The following is a 12,484-nucleotide window of genomic DNA, read 5'->3' as shown; positions in this document are numbered from 1 at the left end:
AAAAAATATCTGGAGAACTACCATTGGCCACCCCTGCTCTAAGATGAAGTGAAAATAAAGGTGCTCTCAGCCTACAAAGCCTACCTGAGGACCAGGGCACAAAAGCTGGCCTGGCAGTTTCCTCTGTAATTGTCAAACTGGTGATACTTCCTTGTTTGCAACACTGCTATGGATATTTTGAATTCAGCACAAATATAAAGCAGACAACATTAACAGCAAGGGAGGAAAATGAATAGTTTTTGGTAAATGGCTCTTTCAGGATGAGAATCCTATTTCTTCAGTATTAACAAGAGCCACTGCCTGCATTTAAATTGGCTTTCTTAGGGAACAGCACATCAGTATAGAATCATAGAACCATAGAGTTGGAAGGGACCTCCAAGGTCATCTAGTTCAACTCCCTGCACAATGCAGGAAATCCCCAAAAACCTCCTCCTAAATCCACAGGATCCTCATTGCAATCAGATGGCCATCTAACCTCTGTTTAAAAACTTCCAAGGAAGGAGAGCCCACCACCTCCTGAGGAAGCCTGTTACACTGACGAACAGCTCTAATGGTCAGGAAGTTCTTTCTATTGTTGAGCTGAAAACTCTTCTAATTTAGTTTCAACCCATTGGTTCTGGTTCTACCTTCTGGGGCCACAGAAAACAATTCCACATCATCCTCTATATGGCAGTCCTTCAAGTACTTGAAGATGGTGATCATATCATCTCTCAGCTGCCTCCTCTCCAGGCTAAACATCCCCAGCTCCTTCAACCTTTCTTCATAGGACTTGATCTTCAGACCCCTCATCATCTTCATCGCCCTCCTCTGGACCCATTCCAGCTTGTCTATATCCTTCTTATAATGTGGTGCCCAAAACTGATCACAATACTCTAGGTGAGGTGTTACTAGAGCAGAGTAAAGTGATACCACCACATCACGTGATCTGGACACTATACTTCTGTTGATACAGCCTTTTTAGTCACTGTATCACACCATTGACTCATGTTCACCGTATGGTCCATTAAGACTCCTAGATCCTTTTCACACATACTACTGCTAAGACAAGTTTCCCCCATCCTATAACCATACATTGCATTTTCCCTACCTAAATGCAGAAGTTTACATTTATCCCTGTTAAAACTCATTTTATTGGTATTAGCCCAGTTTTTCAGCTTGTGAAGATCATCCTGGATCCTGTTTCTGTCTTCAACTGTATTTGCAACCCCTCCTAATTTAGTATCATCTGCAAATTTAATAAGCATTCCCTCTATTCCTTCATCCAAATTGTTTATAAAGATGTTGAACAAAACAGGTCCCAGGACAGATCCTTGAGGCACTCCACTTGTCACTCTTCTCCAAGAGGACGAGGAACCATTCGCAAGCACTCTTTGGGTGTGATCTGTCAACCAGTTACAGATCCACCTAATGGTAACAGGATCCAAAACACATTTTACCAATTTGTCAACAAAGATAGTATGTGGAACCTTATCAAAAGCCTTACTGAAATCAAGATAAACGATGTCTACAGCATTCCCCTGATGCAGCAAGGTAGTCACTTTCTCAAAAAAAGAGATCAGGTTAGTCTGACATGACTTTTTCTTGAGAAACCCATGCTGGCTCTTAGTAATCACAGCCATCCTTTCTAAATGTTCCAGGATTGACTGTTTCATTATTTGTTCTAAAGCTTTTCCAGATATAGACATCAAGTTGACGGGTCAGATCCTCCTTTTTCCCCTTCTTGAAGTTGAGGACAACATTCGCTCGCCTCCAATCTTCTGGCACCTCTCCTGTTCTCCAAGAATTCTCAAAAATAATAGCCAGAGGCTCAGAAATTACATCTGCAAGCTCTTTTAGTACCCTTGGATGCAGTTCATTTGGCCCTGAGGGCTTCGTTTCATTTAAAGAAATTAGGTGTTTATGTTCTACCCCTATGTTGATACTAGGCTCGAACTCCATACCCTCATTATATGTTCTGTTTTTGCCATGTTGAGCACTGTTTCCCTCAGAAGAGAAGATGGAAGAAAAGTAGGAATTGAGTAGGTCCGCCCTCTCTTCATTACCTGTTACAATTTCACTTTCCTGCCCTCACAATGGGCCCACCATGTCCTTGGTCTTTTTCTTACTCTGAACATAAGAAAATAACCCTTTTTTATTTTTTTTTAGCATCTTTGGCCAGCCTAAGCTCATACTGAGCTTTAGCTTTCCTAACTTTTTCTCTAAAAACAGTGGTTTATATTTATCCTTGGTTATAAGGCCCTCCTTCCAATTCCTAAAGGAGTCTTTTTATTTCTCAAGTCTTTACAGAGCTGTTTATGAAGCCAACTCGGCTTCTTTAGGTATCTTCCATTTTTTCTTCTCATAGGAATTGTCTGTGATTGCTCTTTCAGTATTTCACTTTTAAGAAACACCCACCCCTCTTGAACCCCCTTTTTCTTAAGTATTTCTGACCATGGGATTTTACCCAGTATAGTTCTACCAAAGTTTGCCTTTCTGAAGTCCAACCTATAAGTCTGACTATGTATAGCTTTTCCCTTCCCTAAGACTGTAAATTCCAAAATCACATGGTCACTACCGCCCAGGGTGCCCACTATTTCCACTTCATCAATCAATTCTTCCTTGTTGGTGAGAATCAAGTCCAAGATAGCAGATCCCCTTGTTTTCTTCTTCACTTTCTGGGAAAGGAAGTTGTCAGCAAGACAAGTCAGGAATCTATTTGGCCTTTGGATTCTAGCAGAGTTGGACTTCCAACAGATGTCCTGGTAATTGAAATCTCCCATGGTCACTGTGTCCCTTCTCTTGGAGAACTTTGCAATCTGTTGTAGGAGTATCTCATCCAAGTCCTCTGCCTGGCTTGTTGGTCTATAGCAGATTCCCACAATAATATCACTGTTATTTCTTACTCCTTTTATTTTTACCCAGAGACTCTCAATTGAGCTGCCATGCTCAGATTCACATATTTCCTCACAAGTATATATCTCCTTTCCATATACTGCTACGCCTCTGGCCTTTCTCATTTGTCTGTCCCTATTAAATAAGTTGTACCCCTAAATGCTAATATTCAATTGTGAGTGTCATCCCACCAAGGCAGGGCTTTGTTTTGTAGCAGGAACTCCTTTGCATATTAGGCCACACACCCCTGATGTAGGCAATCCTGGAGGTTTACTGGGCTCTTATTACAGGACCTACTGTAAGCTCTTAAAGGATTGGCTATATCAGGGGTATGAGGCCTAATATGCAAATGAGTTTCTGCTACAAAACAAGCCCTGAGTATAGATTGAGTACTTCATTTCTGACTTTATAATCTTAATTCACATTTTTTTTTCTCATCTATAGTATGTGTGAAAAGATCTAAACAATTATTAGGTTAGATTTATATTATGGCAAAACCTATCATGCAAAAGAGAGCTCTTCTCAGTGTGGCACAAACATCCCCCAGAAAAATGTAATGCCAAGTGAAGTCTTTCTAGCCATTTTTTTCCACTCTACCCACTTTGCTCTCCAATTTTCCATCTATTTATTAACTAAACTATAAAAGGCTGTATGTTTGAGAATCTGGGAAGGAACTGTTTATTATTAATGGCTTAGAATTCTATACAGGAAAAAAACCAGAAATCCTTGAAAATCATAGCCTTCTAGGGAAATAAGCAATGTTCCACAGTGGTCTGCCTTTTGTAGATATACAGCTATTTTTTTTCATTCAAATCAGAAAGGTCTTTAAACATTTAGTCCTTAAATCTAACTTATTTTAAAGAGCATTATAACACCTAAAGTTGTTGGCTATGAAAAGAGCCTTGTTCTTTTGTCTGCCATCAATCAGGAGTTATATTTATCAGAAGTTGTTATCAGTGATCTCAGGTTCGACAGATGGGGTATAATAAGATCTCCTTGCTGACAACCATATAAATATTTTTTCCACCTTGAAAGGTTCTGTGATGAATGGCAGAAGTAGTATCTTTTGCTGCAAATCTCAATTGTAAGAGGAAGGACAGGGCTGCTGACAGAGGCTGTACAGACTTTCATCAGAATGTAGCATGATAATCAAAGGGCTGATCCGACAGGTATGACAAAACAATGGCATGCAACCATCTTCCTCTCATTCATCTGTTTTTAGAAGCCAAAGAATCCCTTTCCTCCCATTATAACTTCCTCTTTGCAGTTATAACATTCCAACCCACCCATATATGAACTCAAACTTACAAGGGTCACCATGAACTCCTGAAGGACTATTACTATGAAAATAAAATATTTAGGAGATATTTTATTATACTTTAAGTAATAAAGTGGCTATGTTGTTGAGGGTGAAAAAGGAGAGTGCAAAAGTGGGCTTGAAACTCAACATCAAAAAAACACTAAGATCATGGCATCCAGCCTCATCACTCCTTGGCAAATAGAAGGGGAAGACATGGAAATAGTGACAGACTTCACATTCCTGGGATCCAAGATCACTGCAGATGGTGACTGTAGCCATGAAATTAAAAGACGTTTGCTCCTTGGGAGGACAGCTATGGCAAACCTAGGCAGTATAATAAAAAGTAGAGACATCATTCTGCCCACAAAAGTCCATATATTCAAAGCAATAGTATTCTCAGTAGTAATATATGGCCCTGAGAGTTGGACCATAAGGAAGACCTAGTGCAGAAGAATAGATGCTTTCAAACTATGGTGCTGGAGAAGCCTCTTGAGAGTCCCTTCAACTGCAGGAGGATCAAATCAGTCAGTCCTAAGAGAAATTAACCCTGACTGTTCCCTGGAAGGTCAGATGCTGAAGCTCAAATACTTTGGCCACCAAATGAGAAGGGAGCACTCATTGGAAAAGACCCTGATGCTGGGAAAGACAGAAGGCAAAAGAAGAAGGGGACAACAAAAAATGAGATGGCTGGACAGCGTGATGTAACTAACATGAATTTGAGCGGACTTCAGAGGATGGTGGAAGACAGGAGGGCCTGGCATGACTTGGTCCATGGGGTCGCAAAGAGTTGGACTTGATTGTGAAACTGAACAACAAAAACAATGTCTAATACTCAAGAAGAGACTCTAGGGGTCTATGTTTAAAAGTTGCTCTGGGTATTTTTATTGCAGCAGATTCAAAATCTCTATAGCATATAAAAGCTGTACAAATAGCTAAACATTTTCTTTATATTGTTATCACCACATGAGTATCTGCATGCGAGGAAAATCTACCACATGAAGGAGCTCCCAACTCTCCAATTCCATGTGCATTAAGCAAGGGAGATAGGGTAGAGGACTGATAACAAGTATGTTATCAGCAATGCACAGCAGCCAAGAAGGTCTGAGCGCCTGCTCCGGCTGCAACGCCACTGAGGATGTTCTCCGCAGCTGAGAACGAAACGTCTGGAAGGAAAACTTTTTCCAGTAGAACACGGCACTTGATCCCAAAAGATTCTACAAACCTTAATGATGTTACCAGCCGTGAAAACCTGAATTCTTTGATAACAAGTATGTTGTTGAACAGATTTTTAGTCCAATAGCAGTTTTTATTCAAGGGAACAAAAGTACATCCTCATTCTGTGGCAACGTAATATAGGTTTCCTCCAGGGAATGGCTTCAAACTCTTCCACATTTTTCACACTGGTTTGATATGCCTGTGAACATAGAACTTAGCACCGAAATTCCTTCCATCATAATAAGCTAGCAATTGAAGCTCTAAAAAGTATCTTTCTTTTCAAGAAGTTTCTTTTACTAATTATTTCACTACCAGCTTCTGCAAATAGAGAGTCAAGACAATTGCCTCCCCCCCAACCTCTATCATAACCTAAAAATAAAATTGCACTAATTTTATTATTTGGAAGTACCTTATTTTTCATGAACTTTGAGTGACTCTTGTAAACTTCTATTTGTTTGATTTCTTCTTCTCGGTCTTCTGTGTTTAGAACTCCATTTGTCTTCAACATCTGTATTTCATCTTCAAGGTCTCTTATATTACGTTCCAGTGAAGCTATTTTTGTGTCCTAATTTAAAAAAAAAGTGTTATGTAATTATTATAAGAATTGTTTATAGGGAAAGAGCACATATAAACTGCAACACAAGATCCTCACAGAGCATCAAAGCAAAATAACAATGTCAGCACAAGAAATTGGACCTGATTCAAGTCTATTTCATTGGAACAGACCTTCAAATAATTATATTACAAAAGAAGTACAAACCCTTATTTTCTAAACAAGAGGGTGAGGCTTCATTGTATTTCATAACTCATAAAGAAAGAACTTTGATCTGATGCACATTGTAGTCAAACCTTGCCTTGCCATTAAAAGTACACACAGAGAAAATTACCAGCAAGACTGGCCATAAATAAATTTAAGAGGTAATACACTGAACTTAGACAAGATGGAAGTGCTGTTAGTTGGAGGTACAGTAATCCCAGGATAAAGTTATACTGCCCAGCTGTCTTCTGGACTGATTGTGCTACTCCTGAATGACCAATTTCACAGTCTGATAGTGTTCCTGGTCCTGTCCCTGCTTCTGCAATACCTACTTTCCAGGCTGATTCACTAACTATGCCCAATCATGGCATCAACTGACCTGTGAGGATCTTGTGTTGCAGTTTATACATGGCCCAGAAAAATACAGACTAGATTACTATAACATGCTCTATGAGAAGGTGCTTTAACAATTCAAAAGATTCAGTTGTCTAGATCTGATTAACAAGAGCCTGGTGCCTGATACAGTGTCGTGAGTTGCCCCAATTTTTGTCAGCAGCATTGGACGCCTATTTGTTTCCAAATCCAATTAAAATTGCTCTTATTGACCATTATTACTCTTATTGACCAGAGTAGTTCAGTAAAAGGACCGCCTTCTTTCATACAAACTTGCCCATGATTTGAGAAAATCAAATTGTGCCCTGCTTTGTATGTGTTTTGTGTAGGGGGGCTGGTCAGGGCCTGTTTCCCACTGCTACATGGCAAGGCAGTGGGGGACAGTTTGACATTGTGCCAACATAGAACTTCACTAATAGCACAAAATCAGAAGTGTTCTCATCACATCAGAACAACATTGTAATATGTTCTAGTTTAACCAGAGTTTTAGGTGAATAGTAGAACATCCTGATGCAGTGGGTGTCACACAAAATTTTATATCAGAATTGACATTGCATATCAGCAGAATAAGCAATGAGCTTGTCCCCACTCCACAAATTCTCAGGCTGAGACAGACTAGGTTGTATGTCATGCAGATGAGGACATTTTCAGTGGCAGCCTTCAGCTTATGCAACTCTTAGTCCAAGGAAGTTTGCCACTTTCCCTCTCTTTGGGGGCTTTCTAGAAGCCAGAAGTCCTTTAGGGTACCCCCTCCCCCAATGAGTTCAGGACAGCATAAATGGCTCTCTCTCTACTTCACCTTATCCTTACAACAACTTCATGAGGTAGTTAGCCTAAGAGACTAACCCAAAGTCTCCTGAAAAGTTTCACAGTAAGCAAAGATTTGAATTTGAGTATCTCTAGGTCCAGTCCAACCCCTTAAAGTCTACATCATATCTGAATATTTTCACTTTAACTATATTTACTCTCATTTTTCAATTTTTGTGCTGATGCTATGTTACTTCTGTTTTAGGTACTATCTAATGATATAGTTATGAAGTTATGATTGTATGAGTGTTGGCTGGGTAGCTGCTGCCATATTGTATCTTATATTTTATAATTTTTGTTGCAATGATAATCTTATCATTTAGATAATCATCTGTCTCTATAGCTGGTATATAAGCATTCTTGTCTTTTACTTGCTATAAAGCGTTTAGCACTCACAGTCCTTAGAAAACACCTATTTGGCCAATATAGTGGGCAATAAAGCTACAGTTCTTGGTGTTTAAAAGGAAGATCTAAAACTATTTTAATAATAAATAGTAACCAAGGAAAATTTATTGACTAAAGAATACCAATAGCTCTGAGTGTGCTGTACTTATTTCACTGTTTCTTAAAGTGGTGACATAGCCTCATGATTCAATGTGTTACCATAGGTCATCAAAAACATACTGCTTCTTGTTCTATTCTATACTTAAATGTCTGAGCACTGAGGGAAGACATGTACATGCATATGACAATGTATTTCACAACAGGGAGAGAGACAGAGCAACAGCAATGAACTTTCTGGCCCAGCTGCTGTAATACAAATACTAGGCATATCCAGGGCTTTTTTTTTAGCAGGAATGCTGTTCCAGCTGGCTTGGTGTCAGGAAGTGTGGCCTAATATGCAAATGAGTTCCTGCTGGGCTTTTTCTACAAAAGCCCTGTGAAACAATGGTGATGTCAGTGGTGTGTGGCCTAATATCAAATACTACCAAAAAAGCCCTGGGCATATCTGTGTGAATCCATCATGTCTTTGCACCTATTTGCTAAGCTCTGTCATTAATCTCTCCCTCAAATATGGAGAGAGAGAATCAACTGAGTAAAAGGGTGCATTCACGCAAACTAAATGTGTGCTTTGTAACTGGATTTTTACTGTCTAAGAATAGCAAAATCCACTTGTAAATTTATTTATTTATTACTTTAAATTTCTATCCCGCCCTCTCTGCAAGCAGACTCAGGGCGGCTAACAACATTCATTTTTACAGATTAAAACCAATAAAAGATCATTACAATTTAATTTTTTTAAAAAAACATTTCATAATAATAATAATAAAAAATTATTTATATCCCGCCCTCCCCGCCGAGGCAGGCTCAGGGCAGCTCACAGGACATGGTGCATACCATGATTACAATAAAATACAGTTAAAATACAGTATTTTCATGGTGCCGTATCACTACAACATAATATAAGCGGTGATCATATAGTACTCTGTACTGATGTAGGGTGGCAGCTCTCTCCCAGTTAGATCTCAAAGGCCTGTCAAAACAGTTTGGTCTTACAGGCCCTGCAGAAAGTAGAAAGATCCTGGAGGGCTCTTATGGCCTCCAGGAGAGCATTCCACAATTCTGGTGCTGCCACCGAGAAGGCCCTAGCTCACGTCAGCTGCAACCTAGCCTCCTTTGGTCCAGGGACGGACAATAGATTTTTTGTCCCTGAACGCAGTGCTCTCTGGGGAACATGTGGAGAAAAGCAGTCCCACAGATAGACAGGCCCCTGACCATAGAGGGCTTTAAAGGTCAATACCAACACCTTGAAATGGATTCGGAACACAATAGGTAGCCAGTGCAGCTCTCTCAGCACTGGCCGAATGTGCTCCAACCGGGGGAGCCCTATTAACAGCCGTGCCGCAACATTCTGCACTAGCTGTAATTTCCGAGTCAGCGCCAAGGGTAGCTCCATGTAGAGAGCATTACAGTGATCTATTCTTGAAGGGACCGTAGCATGGATCATCACTGCTAAGTCGTCGTGCTCCAGGAAACTGCCACACCTGCCAAAGATGAAAAAGGTGGATCTAGTAATGGCTGCTACTTGGGCCTCCATTGTAAGAGAGGACTCAAGGAGCACACCCAATCTCTTGGCCAGTATTAGTGACACCCCGTCAAGAGTCGGCAGAGGGATCTCCCCCCCCCCCCGGACCACCCCGGCTCAGGTAGAGAACCTCCGTCTTCGTTGGATTCAGCTTCAACTGACTCAGCCTGAGCCAAGATGCTATGGCTTGAAGAGCTGGTCTAGATTTTCCAGGGTACAGTTGGACTGACCACCCATCAACAGATAGAGCTGGGTGCCGTCTGCATATTGGTGACATCCCAGCCCATACCTCCTGATGATCTGGGCAAGGGGGCGCATATAGACATTGAATAACATCAGGGACAGAACCACACCCTGTGGCACACCACATATAAGTGGGTGCCTTCGGGATGATTTCTCCCCTATCACCACCCTTTGTCCCCAATCTTGGAGAAAAGAGGCCAACCACTGTAAGGCAGACCCATGAATCCCCACATCAGCAAGGCGGCTAGTCAGTAGCTGGTCAACTGTATCAAATGTGGTTGACAGATCTAATAATAACAGCACCGCTGAGCCGCCTCAATCCAGATGTCGCATGAGGTCATCTATGAGGGCGACCAGAACTGTCTCTGTCCCATTACCTGGTCGAAAGTCGGACTGGAATGGATCCAGTGCGGAAGTGTCATCCAGGAATCCCTGTAGCTGAGTTGCCACCACCCACTCTATAACCTTACCCAAAAAGGGAAGGTTTGATACCGGCAGATAGTTCATCAACATGGCCGGATCTGCAGATGGTTTTTTCAAGAGGGGATGGACCATAGCCTCTTTAAGAGGTGTGGGAAAGATCCCTTCTACCAGGGATCTGTTGACAATACCCTGTAGTGGCTCACGTAACAACGCCTGGCTAGCTTTTATAAGCCAGGACGGGCACAGGTCCAACTCACAGGTCGTAGGGCGTAACAGGATCCAAAACACATTTTATCAATTTGTCAACAAGGACAGTATATGGAACCTTATCAAAAGCCTTACTGAAATCAAGATAAACAATGTCTACAGCATTCCCCTGATCCAGGTAGTCACTTTCTCAAAAAAAGGTTAGTCTGATATGACTTGTTCTTGAAAAACCCATGCTGGCTCTTAGTAATCACAGCCATCCTTTCTAAATGTTCCAGGACTGACTGTTTGATGATTTGTTCTAAAACTTTTCCAGGTATAGATGTCAAGCTGATGGGTAAGTAGTTACCCAGATCTGTTATTTTTCCTTTTCTTGAAGGTGGGGACAACATTCGCCCGCCTCCAGTCTTCCGGCACCTCACGCTCTCCAGGAATTCTCAAAAATAATGGTCAGAGGCTTGGGAATTACATCCACAAGTCCTTTTAGTAGCCTTGGATGCAGTTCCTCTGGCCATGTGGATTTAGTTTCATTTAAAGAATCTAGGTGTTTATGTACTACTCCTATGCGATCCTAGGTTGCAACTCCCTTCCTCAATATGTGTTCTGCCCTCTCTTCATCACTTGTTACAATTTCACTTTCCTGTCCCTGCAATGGAAGACAGAACCTTCTCCTTGCTGCTGTTCGTAGAAATTTGATTGTCCTTATGTTTAGATCTAAGTCTGGCTTTTTAGTCAGCAGTTCTGACAGATTTTAAAAAGAAAGGCATTTCAAATCTCTCAATATCATTGCTTGGTTCAGCTCCAACCTTGGAACTTATGAGGATTGGACTCATAGGCTTCCATATCCCCAGGTTCCAGTGGGGGATCTCCCACTTTTGCAGGCTTCTTCCCACCCCCAGTCAGCTGGCCAGTAGCGGGAAGCCCCAACAGCCGCCATATGCCTTTCCACTTTGGAAGGCTAGAAGTAGCTTGGAAATGGCTTGCTTTTTAGAAGGTGTGTGTGCCTTTAAATCTGTAGGAACCAGTCTGAATGGGTGCAGAGCGGGCCAGCAGAACAACATGGCTGCTCCCAGAGAACTGGTAGAAAGGAAGGGAAACCAGTACAATACACTGAGGTTTGTTTTACATTCTTTTCAGAAGTTGTTTGCACAGTTAAACAGAGAGTAAAGAGTAAACTAGACCCTTTGGTTTCCCTGTGGTCGTCTGAGCAACTTGGTTGAATATACAGCAGATGGTGACATTCAACAACTCTGTGAGTAAATGGCCCTAGTAAAATCATAAAAGTGTGGGATTGCAAATTGTTTATTTTGGCTACTCTGTGTGGGGGGGGGAGAGGGGGGAGAGAGAGAGAGAGAGAGAATAGATGTACAGCTGCTGGGGGATGAGGAAATGAAGACTGTATTCAGGGGAACTGCAATGCTACATTTTCCTTTATTTTAGGGAATGTGAGTCTCCTGGCTCCACTCTCAAAATCCTGAGATATTTTCTGAATTAGACTTGGCAACCTTACGGATTCATTTCTGAGTATGGAGCTGGGAAAGGAACAACTTTTTAAGGAATGTTATCAACTCCTGTCAGCACTCTTTTGTAAAGTGTTTAACCTAAAGGCCCTATCATTCTGTGCCTTTGGAGTAAATTGCTTAAAATGGGATACCTAGAGGCATCATGGCCCTCTCTTAGAACAAGAGACAGAGGGAATGGTAATCTATTTGTACTATTTCCCCTCTCACACTCTACATTTTTAAATGCCATTTTTAGGACAAAAAATTGAGATGCATAAGTGTGCCACATCAGAAAGAGAGAATAACATTTTTTTTTTTTAACTTATAGATGGATGTGACAAAGAAACAACCTTCCTCAGCATGATGAAGGAAAGTACTCCCCCCTCACATCTTTAAAGGCACTTCAAAAGGTGGGGAAATATGTCCAAGAACGGTTGGGTAATGCCTTGTGACAGAAGTCTTTGCCCTTTTTTTTACTCTCTGTCACTAATAAATATACTTGAAATACAAATACAAACCATAATCAACCAGGTTCTTCAAAAAGGTTTGCATTTATGACATTTCTGTTACTTTCCTGGTACTTTTGCAAGGAGTCGTTCTACTTTCCTTGAAGACACTCTGACTTTACATTGATTTTTCAAGGAAAATAATGGGTGAGATCCAGCACAGAATTTTTGCTTGTGCTAGAGCAACAGTGGAAGCAGTAGTGCAAAAAAGACACCACAACAGACCTTTGTGCT

The 12,484-nt window shown here is 41.1% G+C and overlaps 1 protein-coding gene across 11 annotated transcripts in view; it reads right to left on the bottom strand.

The window, feature by feature from the left end:
• ERC2 (ELKS/RAB6-interacting/CAST family member 2) overlaps window positions 1-12,484 on the bottom strand; it is a 1,199,719-nt gene that overhangs the window by 874,065 nt on the left and 313,170 nt on the right. For all 11 annotated transcript variants that reach the window (XM_060239766.1, XM_060239767.1, XM_060239773.1 and 8 more), the window contains one exon: window positions 5,796-5,951. In XM_060239766.1, the coding sequence (XP_060095749.1) occupies window positions 5,796-5,951 (156 nt within the window). The remainder of the gene's footprint in view (window positions 1-5,795; window positions 5,952-12,484) is intronic.

This window comes from Heteronotia binoei, chromosome 5 (genome assembly GCF_032191835.1).
Source record: "Heteronotia binoei isolate CCM8104 ecotype False Entrance Well chromosome 5, APGP_CSIRO_Hbin_v1, whole genome shotgun sequence".
Lineage (NCBI taxonomy): Eukaryota > Metazoa > Chordata > Lepidosauria > Squamata > Gekkonidae > Heteronotia > Heteronotia binoei.
This window is presented reverse-complemented; position numbering and strand designations above follow the sequence as displayed.